This window comes from Podarcis cretensis, assembly GCF_951804945.1.
Source record: "Podarcis cretensis genome assembly, chromosome: 15".
Taxonomy (NCBI): domain Eukaryota; kingdom Metazoa; phylum Chordata; class Lepidosauria; order Squamata; family Lacertidae; genus Podarcis; species Podarcis cretensis.
This window is the reverse complement of record NC_137185.1, coordinates 30,204,512-30,227,322: the sequence shown is the minus strand read 5'-3', so window position 1 is coordinate 30,227,322 and position 22,811 is coordinate 30,204,512. Positions and strand designations below refer to the sequence as shown.

At 48.0% G+C, this 22,811-nt stretch overlaps 1 protein-coding gene across 2 annotated transcripts in view; it reads right to left on the bottom strand.

Moving 5' to 3' along the window:
* The window catches only part of DSCAML1 (DS cell adhesion molecule like 1), a 165,313-nt gene that overhangs the window by 53,472 nt on the left and 89,030 nt on the right, over positions 1-22,811 (bottom strand). For both annotated transcript variants that reach the window (XM_079954906.1, XM_079954905.1), the window contains exons 4-5: positions 2,971-3,117; positions 519-797 (exon numbers count right to left, since the gene is read on the bottom strand). In XM_079954906.1, coding sequence (XP_079811032.1) covers positions 519-797; positions 2,971-3,117 — 426 coding nt within the window. The remainder of the gene's footprint in view (positions 1-518; positions 798-2,970; positions 3,118-22,811) is intronic.

The window sequence follows — 22,811 nt, the reverse complement described above, 5'->3', positions numbered from 1 at the left end:
TACAAAGCAGGATCAGTACTTCCCTCACCCCCAAGATAAGTAAAGTGGAAAATCTGAGGGTGGCAGCAAATGTTTGCTGGGAACAACTTCCCACCACCCAGGCTTTGAGTAGGAAGGAACGAGGCACTGGGCTCCAGAACCCAGTGCTGGGCTGCGTCACTCTTATCCATGCAAGGAGCTTCCGTGCACTGAAATCCCATGGATGATGCCTGCAACCTTCTTTCCTAGGCCAGGGCTGCCTCCTGCCAGCTTGGCAATGCCTGCAAGAGAAGGAGGCACCACACCACTGGCCTTGTACCCTGGAGCAGAGTGAAACTGCACTACATGAACACAGCTCCCACAGGCTTCCCATCTTAAGAAATATAAGGTGTGTCATTGTTCAGACAGGACATAAGAATATCTTTTAAGGTAGATCAGACCAGAGGAGAGCACATCTCATCCAGCGCTCTGTTCTCACAGGGGCCAACAACCTGATGCCTCAATGGGAAGCCTGCAGATCCGGCTCTTCCTCCACCTACCTATCACTGTGAGGGTCCCGGTGACCTCAGCAGACCCAAAGGTATTTGTGACTTCACAGATGTACGTCCCGCTGTCCTCTACTCGCAGGTCACTGATCGTCAGCCCAGTGACACGTTTGGTCCATCGGCTGTCAGCAGGCAGTGGCCGACCACCCTTGATCCATCGGATGGCTGGGTTAGGGTAGCCAGAGGCTATGCATGGAAGTTCCACCAGCTGACCTGCCTTTGCTTCCCGGGACTGGAAGCCATCTAGGATGGTTGGGATGGATTCTGCAGGGTCTGAGAGCAAAAAAGGGAAAAAAGGGAAAAGGTGGGGGGAGAACTTTCATCATCAAGCACTCAAGCCCTGAAATTCTGTGAATGGAGCACATTATACAAGCTTGGAAATCTCAAATCCTTTTAAGTACTTAGTCTCCCCTCCCCTTAATCGTCTTTTCCTCTCTCCTCAATGGATTTGCATCCATTTGCAAGTTCGTATCCTTTCTGAACTGTGGTGCTCCAGACAGAACTCCAAACATGATCTTTTGAGTTTTCTCACTGGGAGAACAAAGGGGAAGGAAGCCCAATACTGGGAAATTGTTCCAAATAAGAGGGACAAGATGTCTGCACCCTCTCTTACCTAAAAAGCCACCTTCTGTAGGAGCTGGTGACAAATGGACACAGAACTTATTAAGAGTCCCTCAAGAGCATACCCAACTAGTGTGACATTCACAATTTTCTCAATACATTCTGAAATCCACAAGCTACTAATCAGGCTACCATCGAGAGCGGAAGATCAATGACCAAAACTCACACATGAAATACAGCTTGGCGGGGTTTGGGGTGGGCAGTAAGAAACCTCTCAAATTGCTCCAGGTATGGAGAAGGGAGGAGAAGGCAACTAAGGGCCACACACAGGGGAGGAGCTGCTTAGGAAAATTTCAAGCTCTGGGGAGGGCACTGCTCCTTGCCTGGGGCAAGGTAGGAGACCCATCCAAGCGCCTGGATGCCCACTGCCAAATGCCTAGCTCTTCCACAACCCTAGGAAAATGCAACCACATATACACAAAAAACACTCAAGGCTTCTTTTCTCCCAGGCTTCCTCTAGCCTTCATTTGGGCAAAGGCCTGCCTGTCTGCTCAGCTGAAGGAGAGCCCTTTAGGGGTTTTTTCAGAATCTAAGGAACACTAAGGGAATTTTACCCAGGCATGTTGTTATGGCCATAGGTGTAGCGGGGGGGGGGGCAGAGGGGCAGCTGCTCCCCCTAAATAAATACAAATCTGAGGTTCTGCCCCCCACTAACAAAAGCCTGCCCCCCCAAAAAACCTGGCTATGCCCATGGTTGTGGCATTTTCTTTTAGGTGCCTGAATTTATATCCCTGAATTTTATGTTAGACTAAGGAAACTCAAGGTTAGATTAAGGCTTCCAGAAGCAATTATTGGTGGTAGAAATGACTGGCAGAATCCGAGACCTGGGAGAAGAAGCGGTGGAAGAGGACTGGAAGAAGTTTAAAGACTATCTGCAGAAACACTGCAAAGTTTATGAATGTTAAAATGATGTTGGATATAAAAATAATATGGCATTAGTGATATAGGTTTTAAAAATATGTAAAAATGTAATAGAAAAAGGGTGAAAGACTAAAGTTATATTATGTCAAAAGTAAATAATATGTTAAAGGTGTTTAAATATAAGGAGGAAAGATTGGAGACATAATAGAATGATTTTAATAATTAGAAATGAGTTTTGAAAGAAGGTAAGGATTTGCTGTATCTGATTGGGTAAAGAGGAACACAAAAAAGGGAGGCGTGAGGAAGTCAAGAAAGGAAGTTTTTGTAAGTATAAATTTAAAAGTTGGAATTTTTATTTTTAATTTTTTCTATGTGTATTTGTGACTGTTTTTGTCTTTCTTCATTTTTGTGGTTGTTATGTTTCTTTTTTTCTGTAAATGCAAATAAATATATTTTTTAAAAAACAGAAGCAATTATTGGGCAGGGGGAAGGAGTATTATGCCAAACGCAGTGGAATGGTCAGGAAGCACCAGTTTGGTCTGGAGTTGTCCTACAATCAGACTTGCTTATTGCTGCTCATGTTCACCCCAGAGTGGTTCTGAGAGCCATGAGGGCATTGGTAGTCCAGAGGAGACAGCGGGGAAGCCAGTGCTATGCTACACACTCCACAAATCCAATGCCTCCTCTTTATTATATCATGGGCTCTCATCTTTACCTGAGTGAGGGAATTAAGAAGCAGAGCAGCCTTGACAGGAGAAGCTGTGAGCCTTACAGTGCAGCCTTGTGGAAAGCCCAACCACAGACAACCAGCTGTTTCAACAAACAAGATAAGGCCCATCAAATCCCAAGAGCAATTCTAAGCCATCCAACATGCCCCAATCTCACATGCCCCTCTTCTCTTGGGAGGGACACAAAGGTTCAGATCCAGCTTAAGTGACCTGGGAAACAGCCCAGCAAGACATACCTGAGACGGACAGCCGGGCTCCATTGCTCTGCCGCGTCTCGCCACTGTACTTGTGCTTGGTGATACACCTATAGGTGGACAAGGCATCTTCCTTCTGGACGTCTGATATGTACAACCCACCATAGAAAGTAATGAAAAACCTATTTTCTGAAAGAGATAAATAGAGAAAATGAATGAAAATACATTAGTGTTCTTGCTCATGTGCTGAGAAACCAAACCCCCCTCTGCCTGGCTATGGGTAGGGAAGAAAAACAGGGAGACAGCACAGTACTGCTAAGCTAGGCAGGTCTGGAACTTCCACAGCGTGGTCTGAAGGCAAGAAAGCAGAGCTCTTGCCTGGAGGCCAGGCAGCTGCCAGGAGGAGGCACCCACATTTTCCTTTCTTGCTGGCTACATGTCTGCTTATATTGCAACAGCACATCCTTGCCAGGCTGGAATTTTTTACCAACCACTTCTATACTAATAAATGATTAACAAATTTATGGTGGCAGGATCCTCCTTTGATAGATACACAAAGAGGACAGCAAGAACTATTGTGTGTGTGCACGTGCACAAATTCACATATACACCCTCACTCCTTCTCTCCCATCCAATGGACTGTTTTGCCATTGGTGAGATACCGGCTGTAGGGCTTGCTTCACCATCCATTCACCCACCCTCTCCTCTTACGACAGCAGCCTCAGAGTCATTTTGGTTTCCACCCTCCTTCTATGAATGGCAACCAGAGACCATTCAGGAGAGCCACTTCTGGTCTTGGAGCCCCAGATCATGCACAAAGAACGAGCCTGAACAGAGGAAGCAGCAACCTAAAGTTTGCTGACATCTCCTGCACACTACCCCAGCCCTCCGCTGAAACAACCACATTACAATTAAAAGGAAATCCATCCTGCTGCGTTAATAATTTGCTCAAATTACTGAGGAGCCTGTGAAAACAAATAGACCCTGAGGGAGCCTAAAGGAGGCAAACAAAGGCAGGCTCATCTGTGGCTTGCAGGCGGCGGCAGCAGCTCCATGGCTGACCCGGCCAGATACTATCTAGTCCCCAGCACTGCCAGAAGGCAGGGCTCTCACGTAATCATGTGCAGGCAAGAGATGCAGCCACCCCAGTGGTCCTCGTCTGCTTTGAGCCCATCTGTCACTCAGAGATTGAGACTGGTCCCAAGCACAAAACTGGTACAGGACCCAGCTCTGGCATACAAGGAGGAAAGAAAGTGCTGGAAACAGCCTGTAGAGAAGAAGAGTGTGGAGAGAAATGAGACCAGGAAGGGAGATCTCCTCTCACTCACACATGCCCTGCTGCATCTTGGTCTAGCCTGCAAGCAACACATTTGGAACTCCCCAAATACTTAGGCAGCCTCGATAGTTTAAACCAGAGGAGCAAATCATGCCAGGAGGGAGTAGCAGGAAACCAAAAGAGGAGAGGGGCAGAGTGGGTTTGCATGCCTCCTTCTGTCTTGCAAAGGGAAGGCAAATACTGTGGTTGGGAGGGACATCCCAGCAGCACACACAGCAGACAAGCCGGTGCAGAACCTCTTATCAACCAATGGGCACGGGAGCTTGGCTGCCCTGGAATTTTAAGGAAAGGGTGGAGGTGAGGGATGTAGTTGCTATGGCAATGAGCAACTGCTGCTTTGCAAATTGCTGCTTCTCTCCCCCCCCCCTTTCCCATTTTTTGTGCACATTTAATTGATGGTGCTTTTTCAGCAGCATCAGGTCTCTCTTCTAGGCACGAAGGGTTTTGCAAGCAAAAGCAGCTCAAGAGAGAAGACCCAAGAGAGATCTTTGGCAGCACCAGCTAGCTCAATGCTCCACGCTCAACAGGAATCAAGCAGAGACCTACTCTAGAGTGATAGGAGAAGGAACTGAAAGGATTGGCAGCCGAGTATCATTGCTACAAAAGGAACATCAGCCCAAACCCCCTCTACCAAAAGGGATGGGGGGGGGGAGGAGAGAGGAAAAATGAAAACCTTTTGCTGATCAGACACCCTTGAATCTGGAGAAACAAGGCTGTCTCATAACCCCACCTTAGCCTACCACCCCTAGAAGACTGCATTAAAGGCTGGCTGGCTGGCTGGCTGACTGTGAGCTACCCTCAAGAGATAAAATGCAATCATATTATTTTGTTCTAGTAAGAAATACATGCATTTTGTTGAATAAAATCATAAATAATAAATAAATCTGACAAGGAGCTAGTTCACCTGCCGTTATTCCTTTCCAACGGATGTCACGCTGTGCCTCAGTTTCCCCATTTGTAAAATGGGTGTAGGAATCAGTTTCCCTGCTATGTGGCTCTCCCTGCCCCTCTGGTGCTTGTACCTCATGACCTGCAGGGCCTCAGAGGTAATGGAAAGGACCACTTTTCCCCATAGAAACCTGCCTGTCGTTTTCTGGATGCCTTCTTTCCGAAGTTAGGCAGGCATGGATGTAGCTGGTGGGGTGCAGGGGGGCAGCTGTCCCCCCCCCCAAATAAAAATACTTAAGTAACTGACCAACTGGTTGCAGATAACTCGGTTGGGCCCCCCCCAACATAAAGCCCCCTGCCCCCCCCCAAAAAAAATATCCTGGCTACACACATGTAGGCAGGTAGTATGGTGGGTATCTCTCTCTCTCTCTCAGCATCAGTCTGGCATGTTCCAGGTTCAAGCCCCAGTGACATCTCAAGGTACTGCTGGGAATGTCCCCTGCCTGGAGAGCCGCTGCCAGTCAGTGCAGACAATACTGAGCTAGATGGGGCAATAGTCTGACTCAGCATAACGCAGCTGCTTTTAGAAAACCAGTAGCATTTATCATCTTTACTCTGAGCATCTTTGCCTTATGTATCCTATAATCTGATTGCGGTTGGAGACCCGTGGTTTTGTTTTTAATTATATCTGTAATCCAGCTAGCATGCTCTTACAGGAGAAGAGCAGGAGCATGATTTCTCAAACAAGTAACTAAAATAAAACGTGCTCCACCACCGGCCGGCCTTCAGCCTCCCACGCTGGGCAACCACCCTGGGTTGTGACCCCAGATCCAGTGCGGACATGTGCTGGAGCCAGAGAGGTGCAGCACACAGCCACCCTTCAAAGAGAGGAGGATTCGCAAACCCCGAAAGGCCTGAGCCCTTCCTGGATACAACAACCACTTCTAATACAGAGGAGGGGAAACGAGGATCGATGAGGGTTGCCAGTTACTGCGCTCTCCGATATAGATTTATAAAAACAATGGCATCCGAGTCGCAGCCTCCGTGGCAGCCAGAGGAAGCATGTTTTATAGTTCGTAAGACTAATGAGGTAAGTTCCCCCTCATCCTCCAGGGCCAGGTTTCCTTACACGCAGCACGGCTTCAATGGCTTGCGGGGGGGGGGGTCGATACAAAGCCGCCGCCGTTTATGAATTAGCCGCCAGAGGAGCTTCTGCATATCCCGTCACTGAGGATAAACACGGCGCTGTTTATAGAGCCTCCAGGTCTTGTTGAGATAAACTGATTGGGGGGGTGGAGGGAGGAAGAGAGAAGGAAGGGAGAGCAGGAGGTTACAAGGGCCCCCAACGCTAACCACCCAACTCAGATGGCTTTAGAAGAGGATTCGACAAATCTGTGGTAGGGCTCTTGATGGCAACTACTCATGATGGCTCTATACCAGGGTTCTTAACCTGTGGGTCATGGATGGGCTTCAGGGCGGGGTCCATAATCTAGGCACAATTCCCCCCCCCCCAATGCAAAATTGTATGCAAAACCTGGTGTGTGTTTATGTGCCTTGTGTTGGGGAAGGGGTCTTTCGTCATATTCTCAAAGGGGTCTGAGACCCAAAAAAGGTTAAGAACCTCTGCTCTATTTTGCCTCCAGGCTCCGAAAGTCACTGCTGGAGATCACAAGTAAGCAGGAAAGGCCTATTGCCTTCACTGGTTGCCCAGTGCAAGGAAACAGGATGCGGGATTAGGCGAACCTTTGGTCTGATCCAGCTGCAGGGATCTTTTTAAAACCTAGTATTTATTTATTTGATTTATTTGCTCCATAAAACAGAATGTCTCCCGTCCACTTACGTACATTTTCTTTTTTAAAAAAGCCATCAAGTGAAGCAATAAAGCAATACCCCCCCCCAAAAAAAACCCCAGGAACAGCAGTTAAGCATGATTACGTTTTTAAAAATAATAAATACATACATGAAAGTAAATAGCACGCATCATTTTGGTTCTGCACTTCACAGCCTCAGTTTTGTCTCTAAGAGGCAATTATTTTAAAATGCACATAAAATGAAACCGCAAAGGAGCGATCCACCTGAGGAGAAAGGGTCTGCCCCGTGTGGAGGGGCAAAGCAAGTTTAGCTTCCTCCATCCAGCCGAAGCGCAGCATCAGCTCCCCACCCCCAGCGAGGTGAGGTGAAACACGGAGCCACAATTCAGAAGGAAAAGATGTATTCCCCTCCTCCACTGCCGCCACAGCGCCACCCCCACCCCTGGGCTTTCCCTTCTCCGTGGTGGTGCCTCCTCCTCGCCTGGCCGGCTCTCTTTCCTCCTGCCCTTAATCTCTTCTCTAAGTACAGCTCTATCTTCCCCCGTTAAAGGATTAACACCCATCTCTCATTCAACTATTGCAATGAGATTTTATTTCTAATTACGCCGTAATAAAACTGGGAGCGCTCCCAGGGTTTTCTCCAAATGACTTGTAGACACTCTGCAAGATTGGATCCTACTCGGCTGCATTGTAATAGCATTTCCCTGACATTCATTAGACATGCATGAAGGAGAGGTTTGAAGAATGGAATTGCATTTAAATGGATTTTCTGAGAGAGGGAGATGAAAACGGGCATGAAGAAAAAAGGGGAAAGGAGGAGGAGGAAAGGGCTGAACACAGGATGTAATAATCAGAGGGAATTGAAATAAAGCCTGGTCCCTCCCACCCCCACCCCACAACCAAGCATGTGCAGGGACAGCAAACCATGAAGGCGCTGCTGCCTCTTGGGTGCTGCTTGGGATCCCTGGGGAGGAGGGGGGAGGGGAGAGGGGGAGGCGCTCCGCAGACAAAACTGGCAGTCAGCCCCTGATGGTGAAGGGAAGGGGGTGGGGGGCTGATGTTCCCTAGAACATGAAGATGGCTGTATTATTTCCAAATACTGCTGTTGCAAATGGTCACTGTTTATTTTGCATGCATTTAAATTTAGACTGAATCGTCACAGGCTGCGCTTTCTGCATCCACGGCACCCAACTGCATTGTTTACTTCCTGTTTTCCTCTGCAATCATATGTGTGTATATACAGACACCTCCTGCCAACTTAGGATGACACGCCATGCATTTGATGATGAAGTGGACTCTTACCCACAAAATCTTCCAATAGAATGACACGGGTTAGTCTCAAGGGTGCTACAGGGTCCTCAAGTACACATTCTGGGGCTCTGAAGTGCTTTGCTGCTGCTCCCTGCTCCTCTCCTGCACCTTGCCCCTTCACAATCCTGACAGGCCTCCGGGTGCCCTCAGTGCCATCCCTGCCACTGAGCCCACCCAAAAAATGACTGACAAGCCAACAGGATGCAAGAGTGGACACCTCCAACACATCTGGAGTCTCAAAACACCTAGGACTTTTCATTCAACCAAGGAAATAACACGAACAAATAAAACAAAAACTCGCCAAGAGGAAGAGGCATGTGAGTTTCCGAAGTCCACCATCCAGGGCCAGCTGAGCCTAGGGATCTTCCAAAATGCCGCAGAACTGGCTGTGGAATCCAATAAGGCAGGCCCTATACAGGAAGAACCCCCAAATAGAGGCAGGATTCCACAGCAGACAGAGTTCCCTGGCAAGGGAGATGAGAAACAAAGGAAATTCTGCAGGTTTCCACCAGACCCTCCCTCCCTCTTTGAGTTAATGTTATTTAGCAAGCAGATTGTTGGATGTTTCTGCTGCTTTGCCTGCCTGAGGTGACACCTGTGTCAGAATAAAGGCTGCCTCTTGCTTTGAAAAGCCAGAGAGAGGGAGGGAGAGAGGGAGCAGCTAATGGGTGCCAACTCCCAGGAACTCCAGGGAAGCAGGCACATACGCAGGTAGTCCAGCTCCTCAGAGGGGCTGAGGCTCACAGCAGCAAGGACCCAGGCGGGCATGCAGAATAGCGATGCACACTGGCTCTCCGCTCTCATCCAGCACCTGCAGCCAAGTCCTAGCCTGCACAGTGTCAAAACACAAGGAGAACTTAAGCTCCCAGAGGTGGTCCAGAGGCGCCAAATACCAGCAGAAAATTACAGAACAGGATGAAGAATGTTACGAAATGAAGAGGAGGGGACTCGAGATTCCCATGGCTAATCTTGTTAGCGAGACAATTTCTTATCAAACTCATTATGTGTCAGAGAGTGAGAGGGGGTGATGAGAGGGGGTGAGGCAGGCAGATGGGGGGGATTGCCAATGTCTTTGTAAAGTGGGGTAATTGTGCCTTGAGCATGGATGGAGGTTCCCTGCTACGGGGGGGGGGGGGGAATCCATAGTGTGGCCATGGATTGAATGAGGTTGTGTCAAAGAGCCCCAGAATCTTTCTACTCTCTCTCTGTCTTCCCATTTGTTTTCAGCTGCTACATCCAGATTGTAAGACCCTTGGGGACAGAGACCTGTCTGGAAAGTATACACTGAGGGTGAGTTATTTATGCATTCAAGTATTATTTCTCTTTTATAAGCTCTTTGAACCCCATTGCTTTTTGGTGAAGAATCACACAAGGTGGCTTACAACAAAAATAAAAGGTAAAGGTACCCCTGCCCGTACGGGCCAGTCTTGACAGACTCTGGGGTTGTGCGCCCATCTCACTTAAGAGGCCAGGGGCCAGCGCTGTCCGGAGACACTTCCAGGTCACGTGGCCAGCGTGACATCGCTGCTCTGGCGAGCCAGAGCCGCACACGGAAACGCCATTTACCTTCCCGCTGGTAAGCGGTCCCTATTTATCTACTTGCACCCGGAGGTGCTTTCGAACTGCTCGGTTGGCAGGTGCTGGGACCGAGCAGCGGGAGCGCACCCCGCCGCAGGGATTCGAACCGCCGACCTTTCGATCGGCAAGCCCTAGGCGCTGAGGCTTTAACCCACAGCGCCACCTGCGTCCCTTACAACAAAAATAAAACAGACCCAATAAAATGAGAGGTTAAAATAACAATTAAAATGCAGAACAAGAAGCACACAATTCCAGCTTATGCAGAGCCAAACACCTACTGGAGCAAGAAAGACTGCGCTACTCACCAAATAAGAAGACAGGAGGGAGCCAGTAAGGCCCTTTGTGCTGCTGGAGGGTAGCGGACAGAGTAGGGCCTCAGAGGTTGGGTCCAGAAACAGACAGACAACAATAGAAACTGGAATGCTATGCTCCAAATTGAGAGCGCTCCAGTTAATATCCCAGCTGAAGTTTTCAGACCCACCTACTATGATAATCAAGTGTGGCTGTAGCTAAGGAATGGATGACCATGGTCAGGTCTGAACTGAGATGAACTAACTAAAGCCCTATGGAGCCCCCAAATCCTAAATACAAATGATGGACGTGAAAAGACTCTGGAATGCCTGTTTGCTAAGGGAGGCTAGGGGAAAACCAATGGGGAGTCAACTTCCAGGGCGGGTTCCACAAATTTGAGCTGCTCTTGGTCATGGAACATCCTCCCCGTTGACACTGTTGTATCGCAGCTTCACCCAGGTGCCCTTATGAAAGGAGATGCCCTTTGCCCTCCTGCATTGCTAAGCAGCTTAGGCCAATGGTGACAAGAGTTTCCTGTCAGCTGCTTGCCATAATTATGCACCTACTTATGGGTGCATAAATATGCATTCTGCTTATGGAGCCCAGGTCCAGGCCTGCACCTTGGGAGCAGAGGAGATGCTGGGGTTTGGGGGTGAGACTTAAGCATTTCTCCTACAAAACCCAACAGATTATTTTCAATTCTAATGGATTGCATCTTTGCACAAATGTCTATTCTTCCTGATAGCCACGTCTGACCTTCAGGATCAGAAGCAGCTTCAAGGGTCTTCTTATGTTTCCAAGAGAAGCCAAAGGAGCCACGCAGAAGAAAAGGACAGCCAGTGTCTTATGGGGGGGGGCACTGCCTTGATGAGGAAGGGGTGTTGAGATGCCTCCCTGCTATGTGAGAGGGATAAGGCTTAGTGCAAAGATCAGAGAGGTGGCTCAAAATCTGAATCCATTGTCCTCCACTATTCTTGCACGTCAAAATACCTCAAGTCACCTGCAAATTTGTCTTTCTTTCTTTCCTAACGCCCCCTATTTCAATTGCCTGGGAGGATACAAATTGCAGGCTGGGGTTTTCCTCACTAGAGCTGCCCCTCCGCGGCTGGCCGCTGCCAAAAGTCCACGCAGAAACACAGAGGAAAGCCCTAAACGAAGCCGGCGGGCGCGGGGGGAAGCTTGCCCACTTCATATATGGGGTGTGGTTTTCACTAACGAAAAAAGGGGGTGAACCGTCCGTCCACCAGGGTAGCAGAGCGCAACTAAATGCCTCTCTGCCTCCCATCCTCAAAAGTCCTCGGTTAAGAGACCGCCCCCACCCCTCAGCTCGTGGTTCAGCTATGCATAGGGGGGTGTAGTACACGGAGGCACTGGGGTAACCCCCCTTCTCCCCTACCCCCCCCACCACGGCTGAGCCTGCTGTTTTCAGCAAACGCTCCCCCCGCGGCGCTCCTCCCCACCCACCCCTTTTTAAGCTGAAATGTGGAACGAGTCAGATTTCATGCTAATGAAGCGAAAATCTGATCGGGCTTGTGCAGAAATTTGCATCTCAAAGCAGAAAACAGGGCGCCAGCTACCGAAGGAAGAAGGCACCTCCCGCGCCGGCGGCGGTGGCTGCTGCTGCTGCTGCTGCTAAGCCGGCGAGCAGTTCTCGGGGTCTCCGGGACGCCGGTCAGCTCGGTCAGCAGCGGCCGCGACGGGGGGGGGGAGGAGAACGGGCCAGCGCTCCGCCGACCGCGCTCCTTCTCCTACTTCGGCGCGCCTGAGCTTCAGGCTCCTCGGTGCGCCACGGACGCCGGGGGCAGCCGGGAGCATGGCGATCCCAGTCCAGCCACGGGCTGCCGCGATGCACGGCTGGCCTCTCCGGCACTCGCTGGGACAGAAAGGCGGCAGAGAGACGCAGCAAGACGCGGCGGCCTGCCCACCCTTCGCGCTACGGGTCAGGGCGTCAGGCTGAAGGCCCTACTCTGCTCACCCTGGGCGCAGGCTGATCCTAGAGACAGCAGGCCGCCCCGTTTCGAAGACCCAGTTGCACTGGGCGACCCATCCCCTTCGGCCATTAAGAAGGCAGATTTGCAGCGGAATCTGCTCCAAGGAGGGTCCCCGGGACCTCCACCAAGAGGCAGTCAAGCCACAGGCCCAACCTCCAGGCTATTCCCTCCCCGAAGCGATCTCTGCTGGAGGGGCTGCTGGGCCGGGGATCTCCCTCGGCGGTCGCTTCGGGCTCTTCGATCGCTCACTTAAGCAAGGCCGGAAAAAATTTTTCAAACTAGCCCTGCCTGACTTCCTGCTTAGGCAGCAGCCCTTCTTGCAAACGCACCACCAAAAGCAAATCTTCCCCCTCTCTCCCCGTCAAAAAAGTGAAAGTCAGTCACTGGAAAGGAAGAGAATTAAAAATGAATGAAAAACGGTTAAGGAACTCCTTTCCAGAAAAGCCAAGTGCGCGCAGAAACACACGGTGCTGTTGCCTGCCAAAAAGTTGGCAGCTCCAGTCCCTACCACTGAGGTAAGGTGTGGCTGGCAGGAGACACACACCCCTTCACAGCCAGGTAATGAGGGCGCAAGCAGCACCCAAGGGAGCGGAGCATGCAGGATTTGGGGGGGGGTGTATGTGCAGGCAGGGCATTGGAATGCAGCCTTTGGGGTTGTGGGGTTCAGACAAGAAACCCAGGAACAACTGCTGTTCCTATTGTTGCAAAACTGTTTTTTATTGCTATTGTGAGCCACCTAGAGATTTTGTTATTCGGTGGCATTTAAGTATTGTTAGTAAAACAAATCAATAAACTCAACTCAGACTGGCCAAGTTTGAGAAAAGACAAAGGACACATGATGAGTCCTCTACACACACACACAGAGAGAGAGAGAGAGAGAGCACCCCAGAACTGACAGTTAATGTCCCCAACAGTCTGTAGTGTTGCCATTGTCCTCATCCTATTTTCAGGAAACCTGGGAGGAGCCAAAAGCTGCAGCTCCATCAGAGATTGTCAACGTGTGTCGTGCGAGGCTGATTTTAGGCTCTTAAGTCCAGCAAGCAGGAGAATTACAAAGTGAGCAACCTAAGTGGCAGCTTGGCACAGATTTTAACTATGGCAGCTCATTATTAGAGAGAGAGAAAGAGTGAAGGAAAGGAAAGGAAAGGAAAGGAAAGGAAAGGAAAGGAAAGGAAAGGAAAGGAAGAACATGCAAAGGAAATTAGAAAGAACAACCCAATATGACAGCACAGTTGCTCCAGAGCCCCTGGCTAAATTATAAAGCAGTTTACTGAGGTGGAAAGCTGCAGCAAGAGCTGAGGACAGAATATGTGAAAACCATCTGCAGATTTAAAAATAATCTACTTCACAACAGCCCTGGAACATATTCTCCTACAGAAAATAAGCAGGATTCCTTGTTGCTGTGAAATGTTGGGGCACAGGAAAGGGAATTATTAGAAGCATTCCAGGATTGTTCCGTCCTCAAGAATGAAGATATCAAGAGTCTAAAATAGCTTTAAAATAAAAAATTGTCTTCTTTAAATCCACTCTGCATGCTTGGGGGAAATGGACTGCAATATGAGCTTGCTGAAATCCAGGACAAAGCTGCTCTGGCGCTAACAAGCCCCTCTTCTCCTCCTCCCTCTCAGTGACAGATGCCTCCCTACCTACAATAAATATAGGTTGTGTTCCCCACCCTCCCTCCCACCCCCCTTGCACATGAAGGGATGTATGTCTTAATTAAGCAGGACACTAGCAGCATGGCTAATGATTTTTGCTGCTTGCTATGTAAATCTCCACTCCATGCCAGGGTTAACTTCCTACCCGGGGGTTTTGTGCAAGCACTGGGGTGCACGTCTGCTCATTATTTCACGCCAGGAAATCCATCTAACAAGGCAGAAAGGGTGCCCAGTCACAAACGCGCCTTCTCGCTTAGTTCTAAATTTAGCCAAGAGCTTTGCCAACAGTAGCAAGACCCCTACCTCCCCTAGACCCTGGCATCAGAAGCCATGGCTTAACTGGGATATTGGGGGGGGGGAGGGTTCTTTTGATTTAGCTAGCTGGAAAGCCGGATACTCATTAAATTATGCCTTTATGGTCAGGAAATCACAGGGAAATGAAAACTCTGTTTTTTTTTTTTGTTTTTTTTTTATAAAGATTTTTATTAATTTCCAATTTTTTAACAAAAACAAAAGACAACAAAAAACAAACAAACAAAGAAAAACTCATATTTTCATAACCTTATTTTCATAACCCTCTTTTCCCGGACTTCCCCATACCTTTCCCTTTTTGCATCCTTAATTTAGTACCCTTATTCAGCAACCTATCTTGCCCAATTAAATATAAATTCGTCCTCTTTCTCTATTCCACCCTAAATTTTAAACCCAATTATCGCTGCAATTCTACGTCTTCTTTTCCCTCAGCATTTTAACACTCCTCAGTTTTATAATAGTTCTTAAGATACATCTTAAATTTCTTCCAATCTTCTTCCACAGTCTCTTTCTCTTGGTCGCGGATTCTGCCGGTCATTTCTGCCAGTCCCATAAAGTCAATCACTTTCGCCTGCCATTCCTCCAGCGTGGGTAGCTCTTGTGTCTTCCAATACTTTGCTAGAAGAATCCTTGCTGCCGTAGTAGCGTACAAAAAGAAATTCTTGTCCTTCTTCGGCACCAACTGGCCGACCATACCCAAGAGAAATGCCTCTGGTTTCTTGTTAAAGGTGCACTTAAGCACTTTCTTAATTTCATTGTAAATCATTTCCCAGAAGGCCTTAATCTTTGGGCAGGTCCACCAAAGGTGGAAAAAGGTACCCTCAGTCTCTTTACATTTCCAGCATTTGTTATTGGGCAAATGATAAATCTTCGCAAGCTTGACTGGGGTCATGTACCACCTATAAATCATTTTCATTATGTTTTCTCGTAAGGCATTGCATGCCGTAAATTTAATACCTGTGGTCCATAACTGCTCCCAGTCAGCAAACATAATGTCATGACCTATGTCCTGTGCCCATTTAACCATAGCAGACTTCACTGTCTCATCTATTGTATTCCACTTCAACAGCAAGTTGTACATTCTTGATAAATTCTTAGTATTGGGTTCTAACAATTCTGTTTCTAATTTCGATTTCTCCACCTGGAAACCAATTTTCCTGTCTTGTTTGAAAACCTCCATTATTTGAAAATAATGGAGCCAATCTCGTACCTTGGACTTTATTTTCTCATAACTTTGTAATCTAAATTCACCACCTTCTTGTTCTAAAATCTCAGAATATTTCGGCCAATTGGTTGTCATATTAAGTTTCTTTACCTCCTTAGCCTCCATCGGTGAAAGCCACCTGGGAGTTCTGTTTTCCAATAAATCCTTATACCGTATCCATACATTGTATAGTGCTTTCCTGACAATGTGATTTTTAAAACCCTTATACACTTTAACCTTGTCATACCAGATATATGCATGCCAACCAAAATTATTATCAAATCCTTCCAAATCTAGAATGTCTGCATTTTCAAGAAGTAGCCAACTCTGGAGCAGTCAGGTCGCCATCCAAAGCCCAGAAGAAGTCTGACCAAAGAATGGGAGGTCCTACAGAGAAACTAAATAGATGGGCAGGAGCCTAACTTCCCTCTCTCAGGAGTGTTCTCAAAGGCTTGCAGGTACTTGGCCAATGGAGGGCACCCACAGTATTAAATAGGCCATAGGTGAAGATTAAGAAAGCACAATTTTTTCCTTCCCCCTCCCCGGGGCGTTTTTTCTACTTCAACCTTGCTACCTTGTAGGCCCACAACACATTTTGCTGCCTGAAGTAGAACCCAAATAGCAGTCTTGCTCTACCCCAGACTTGGAACAGTATTCAGACACCAATTCCAGCATACATTCTTTCCTCCCTCACCCCAAATTATTGTTGCTGCCCAAAGCAGGTCAGTTTCACCCTGATACATAGCTGGGCTGGCTCCATTCAGCAATCAACTATCCTTCCAGGTTAGTCAGCTCCCCAAAGCAACAGCCCCTGAGACCATGCCAAAATTTGCTGGAGAAGTGTCATTTCTCTGCTGCTGCTGCTGCTGCTGCTGCTGCTGCTGCTGCTACAGCAGTAAACTCTGGATCATTGTGTAGAGACCAACACATGCTTCCAAGCACTGAAGCAGTTCATCTCCCTGGCCAGGCTCTCAAATGTGGGGGGAATGACCCTACCCCCCCACCTCAAGAGGAAAGGACTAGTTGGATATACTTATCCATTTTTGCAGACACCAATAATGCTTTCCTTGATAGAAATAACACACACACACGCCAGCAAACACTTCCTTTGCAACAGATCTTTGGACAGATCAGCTATTGTCCATGCCAAGAAGTCTTCATGCAGGGCTTGATGAGTCTGCATGATGCACCTTCTTGGGAACCAACTGAACAAAATCTACCTTCTCATTGTGATCAAGAGTTCTGTGCAAATCAAATGCTTCCTTCCTTTCACGGAACACAAATTCTCTTTAGAGGTAAGAGATGTCTGACAAACATTGTTCCTGGCATTTTGCTCCAGGATTTGAAGAAGCTCAAGGTTTTCACTTCTCTTGCCTATGCTCTGGTAACCTCTGGGTTAGATTACTGCAATGAACTATATGTAGGCCTGCTTTTGAAGATGGTCCAGAAACTGAAGGAAGTTCAGGTTTCTGCAGCCAGGTTGCTCACTGGGGCAAAACTGAGCACAAAACACCAATCCTGGCCCAATTGAAATGGCTGGCAATTAGTGTCCAGGCTCAATTCAAAGTTATGGTTTTGACATTTAAAATGCTATACAGATCAGCACCCCAATATCTGAAGGTGCCCCATGAACTGACCCAGACCCCGCAATCATAACCACAGGCTCTTCTCCATGTGCTCCCTCCATGGGAGGTCCAAAAGGTGGCAACACAAAAATAGGCCTTTTCAGTGGTAGCTCCCGGCATGTGGAATGCTCTCTCCAGGGAGGCTCACCTGGTGCCATTTTTGTCTAGTTTTAGGCACCAGGCAAAGACTTTTCTTTTTACCTGGGCTTTTGGCCCTTAATTTGATGGGCTGATGGGGTTTTTGGGAGGGGTGATGGTAGTTTTTGTGGCTTCTTTTAGTGGGACAGGAGCTGCTATACCTGTGCTTTATTTGTGGGGTTTTTAGGTTTTTATTGTGCTTATTGTAACTGGCTTTAGTATTTCTATTGTGTTTAGAAGTTACTGTGAGACATTTTCATGACCAAAGCAGCATTATTATTATTATTATTATTATTATTATTATTATTATTCAACAAGTCCCATCAGCTGTTATTGGTGCTCACACTGTGACCCATGTGCAACAGGTGAGCTGCTCAGCAAAGTTCCTGCAGAACCAGCTGCCACCACCACACCTGATCTCTGGCTTTGTTTCCAAGCAGACCTTGGGAGCTCTATGCGGAGCCCAGAGGCTCTCTACAGAAATGAAGATGAAGGTGGCTACACGTGGCTGGGACTGGCTCACAGGTGCTTCACTGAGCAGCGTGCCTGCTGCTGAAGAACTCAGAAGAAAAGGGAAGCCCTTTTCAATGGGGTGGGAGAGAAGAGCAACCCCAGCATCTATCCCCACCACACCAGGAAAGGGTTCCTTGTTTTGTTTTTCTTTTTTAAGAAGAGTGCCACAGCAGCAGCAGGCATCCTGCTCAGCAAAGCACCTGTCAAGCCAGCTCCACCAGCCATGCGCACCTATTGCTTGGCTCAGCAGCATGCCTGCTGTCATGCAGCTGTTTTTCAAAACAGAAAAGGAAAGAGGAAGCCCTTCGTGACACCACTATAAGCTTGCGGGGAAGTGGGGGCAGGAGTGTAGGGTAGAGGGGATGGAGGTTGGGAGCGGGAGTTGGGTGGTGATGACAAGGTAAGTTGGCCGGCTGGCTGGCAAAGTGGAGCAGCAGAGTGCAGGATGTCCCTATGGGCTCCCAGCTCCCAGGGCAGTTGCCCCAGAACACAAAAGAATTTCTTCAGCAACACTCCACCTAAGCAAGAAAGCTGCATGAGACAGTCTCTGAAGAATTTTGCTGCAAAAATGTATTCACGCAGGTTTTTGCAAAAACACCCACCCACCCACAACACCACCACCACAACAACTTTTTTTTTCTCTCTCTCTCTCCCACTCTGTTACACCTGCCCAGAGGCATGGGGACGTAAACAGCAAGGGCAGATGCAACAGGCATTTTCCTACTCGGAGTGAATGAATTTTACATCAGACCAGCACATGCTTCCACAGAAAGTAAGGCTGAATTTTCCCAGCATGTCTAAAAGGTAGGAATCATGAAGGCGCCTGCACTTCCCTCCAGGGAAAAAGAGCACAAAGCTAAGACCGGGGAGGGGATGTATGAGCGTGTGCGAGTAATTCCACATTTTCAATCATTCTCAAGAGCTAATCCGAACAGTATAGTAAAGCTCCGGCTGGCAACAAGCCACAAAGGGCTTCCCACAAAGCCACAAAGTGCATTGAGAGACCAGAGAGAGGCTCTTGTCATTTTGACCTGTTTCTTAGAGAAAAAGGCGGCTGCTGGAAGCGCTCAAAGGCTCTGGACGCAGAGCAGCCACCAGTACAGCCCAATAACCTCAACTAGAAAAGTTTCCTTTTATTAAAGGCAACTCTTTCAATACAACTCCCCAGCCTTTAGCAGGCAGGCAAAACAGTAGCTGGTAATAAAAAGTTTTCTCTACCCCTCACTCAAGGATACAAGGTGAAGTGCCCCTCAAGCTACAGTATTCAGACCCCTTCTAGGAGGGAAAAAACCCTTGTCTCTGCGCCCCAGAAAATGCCTTGATTTCATGTAAGGCTAAAACCTATAACCAATTTAACTTGGTTGAGTAATCAGTGGGGCTTTCCTTCTAAAAATGACTAGTGATTTATTAGGAATAATCCAAAATTAGCATAGGGCCGTAGCTCACAGATATCAAAGGATCTAACATGAACAGATACATGATTAAGGCCCCCCAGGGTTTGTTTGTTTAAATAAATTCATAAAACCTAGGGTCCTTTTAAATTAAGCTGCAAGTTTCCTCACATGTTCAAGCACCTTTGTGGCATTTTTGGAAATAGGCATATTCGTCTGAAATCAATCAAATTCAGAGAAGTAAAACCAGAAAGCAAAACAGCAACAACAACCCTGGTTATAAGATGAGGGAAAGTGAACTAAAAGAGCTGAGAGATGGGATGTTGCCAGGGGTGACTAAATAAAAGAAGGGAAAGAGCAAAGAATTTGGAGATCCAGCAAGCAGGCAACCACCAAATAGATCTGAATCTGGAGCTAGGAGGTGTCACGCCTGGGTTCTTGCGTTGTATAATGGCATTTCTTGCTTGCCTCTGCTTATCCTAAGAGCCAAACCATTGTACCATCCCCTAACAAACTATCCTGCTTCCTAGAATACAGTGCCTGTGTTGTCAGTGGCGTACCTTCCTGTTTGGGTGCCCGGGGCAGCGTGCGCACCCTGCAGCAGAGGGCGGAGCAACTCGCCCATGGGGGCGGGGCAAGCTGCCCATGGGGGTGGGGCGAGCCAAGGCAGGGCACGCCATGTGGAGCCTCTCCGCCGCCTCCCCCTCAGCCGTAGGACGGCTGAGGCGGTGGGCAGAAGCAAGCCCCGTGCTGCTGCTCAGACACACTGCAGACCCTGCGGTGTGACACCCAGTGCCCTCCACCTCACCTAGCTACACCTCTGGATCAGGCAGATTCATGGAGGAGAGGGCTGTCGAAGGCTACTAGCCATAAAGGCTGTGCTCTGTCTGCAAAGTTGGAGGAAGCGATGCTTCAGGCTTCTGGAAATCACTCGGGAGGAGAGTGCTCCTGCAGTGGCGTAGAAAGGGGCGTGTGGTGGGTGCGGGAGTTATTTTTTCAAAAACATATTTTTGCCATTTTGTCACCCCCCTCAGTGATGACACCCAGGGCCACTGCACCCACTGCACCCCCCTTCCTACACCACTGTGCATTGTAGGTTTAAAGAGCTGCTGAATGGAGGTAAAGTATAGGGTGACTTGTTATTATTATTTATTACTTAGCATCCACAGGCCTTGGGGGTGATTCCTCCTCATTTCATATATGGCAGTTGGTTCACAAGATGCCATTGTGTCACTGTGGGGCTTGGGATGGTGCTCAGTTGGTAGAGCCCACAAAGAGAGCCCAGCTAGATAGGATCCCGGTTTCTTCAAAGCTAGGGCAGTGCTAAGGAGGAGCTGCTGCTAAAAGCTGAGGCTGGTTCTAGCTCTGCAGCCCACAGTGGCACCAACCTCTCTTCCCTGCCAGAAAGCAGACAGCCTAAGAGAGCTTTGGTGACAGTGATGCAGTCAAGAGCCCCAGCTGCTATCTGGACAGATGACAAGATCCTTAATATATATAAAAAAAACTTTAAAAAAAAGCCAGGAGGTTGCAAAATGAATTCAGTATCAATTATTCTGGGATATATATGCTAATGTGGGGGAAGGGGTGCAGGAGTGGAATCCATCTCAGCTTCAGTTAATTTCAAGCACAAAAACGCAACTGAGCCTGAGGAAGGGGTGATATTAAAAGAGAGAGAGAAGCTTGCATATTAAAAACGATGTGGATGGACGGGGCTCACTGCTGCAGAGATTGCAGATTGGCCAGGCAGCATTAGAAGGGGAGGCGCTTGTTTATTAATTTGCAACCATCTCCTTTGTATGATGAACAGCAACAGCAGCCACCTCCCTTCGCGAGAACACCGCCCATGAAAAATGCATTTTCATTAATATAAATTGTTTGCAGTTGGTAAATTAATTCTGGGAATGGTTTCCATGCAGAGCAAATGACTCTTTCAGCAGAGATGAGGCAGTGCTGGGTGGGCATGAAAGACACCCCCCTCCCGTCCAGCTTTAAAATGATAAACACAAGAGAGGAGGTGAATATCTGCTGCCCCAGACAGATGCTTCCTTTAGGCCACCTAAATCTACTTGGAAATGCAACAAAAGCCAGGGATAGCACCACAACACACCCTCTGGTGAGATAATGCTTTAAAATACACCGCAAGGAGTAGCTGAAAAACAGTGGATGGGCTCAATGCACAAGAAGCAAAAGATAGGTAGGTACTTTACACCCAAGCTGGGCATTGGTTCATCAAACCTAGTATCTGCACTAGCATGGAGGCTGGATCTGATTAGAGTTGCAGTCCAAAGCATCTAAAGGGTGCAAGGTTCATCTTCACTGACTGGCAGCAGCTCCCCAGGACTCAGGCAGGATTTTTCGCCAGACCTACCCAGAGGTTGGACTGGCTTCCAGGTTTGATGGAGCCCTGAGTACCATGCCTCTAGTCTAGCGCGTTCTTCCCTTCCCTCTAGTGGGCGACTGTGGTGGCGGCAGCATACTGTGACCTAGCATTGCTCTGGGGCACCATGGCAAATCTGAATCGCAGCAGAATGCAGTGCTAAAAGCATCAAACAAAGGAAAAGGTGGTGGTGGGAGTGGTTGTAAACAAAGGAGGCTTAAGGCTCAAGAACTGGGGCCAAGGGATGTCTCTAGCCCTGCTGGAAGATGCTAACAGGGTTTGAATCCAGGACCTTTCACAAATAAAGCAGCTGATCAACTGCTGAGCCATGGGCCTTTCCCTAAAGACAAGCAGGGAATTCTGTTACCAGAGTCATGGTCCAGCTTGCAACTCCAGGTCTCCTCATGGTGGCAGTGAGTAGAGGATCAAGTTACCTTTTCCCCAGTCCTTTCTTTAAAAACAAAACAAAACAAAAACTTGTAGCATGTAACCATCCACACCTCTTGGGTCTGAGAGTTTATGGAGAAAGTGCAATCCTCTGAATCAAGTCTGGTCTCATCACCACTGGGTTGACTGGTTTGTTTTTTTAATTGAAATGTCAGAAAATGTCAACCACCATGAAACCATTGCTACGATTTCATTTTGGTCAAAAGCCTTTGTTTGTTTTTTTCTGGCTTCCATCTTTAGGGGGAGGAGTGAAAAGCATTGGATCCCAGAACTGGTAACAGATTAGGACAGGACAAAGCAAACTCTCAAAACTATTGCGTTTGTGAAGTCATCCAAGCCAAAGGCGAAATACAAGCCCCACAAAGAGGCCATCCAAAGAGGGAGAGGAAAAATGAGTCTGATGCACCATAATCTTCGCCTGCAGCTGCCCCACTTCCAATGCGAGTGCAATGAGAAATAGATACCACTTGCCTCTGGGGCTGCTCACCTACATGGGGCAACTTAGCTAGCCCTTCAGATGCATTTTCCCAACAGCAGACATCTGTGCTGAATGCTGAAGCTGCACCTGTTCAACAGGTGTTCTTTATGGGTTATTTTTAGCCTGTACACAGCCGAGCCAACCTAAAAATTCCAAAACCACACAACGCAAATATAGGCTAGGAAGAAATGGCCACATTTTAGGCAAGTAAAGAAATCTGCTCAGCGAAAGGGCATAAGCTTTACATGCAAAAGTTCCCAGGTTCGTTCCCTGGTATCTCCAGCCTGGAAACCTGGAGAATCATCACCAGTCAGTGTAAACAATACTGAGCTAGATGGACCAAAGGTCTGATTTGAAAGAAAGCACCTTCCTATGTTCCTATGACTTATTAATGAATAGCTTCCTACACCATACGGTTTGTGATATACACGTGTACTCAGCAGCAGGAGCAAGCATCTTTTGAAAAGATGCGCCCATTTGGGCCTAACTTGCTACAGAAAAGGGACAGACTGGTTCAATGTCATTTTTAACACA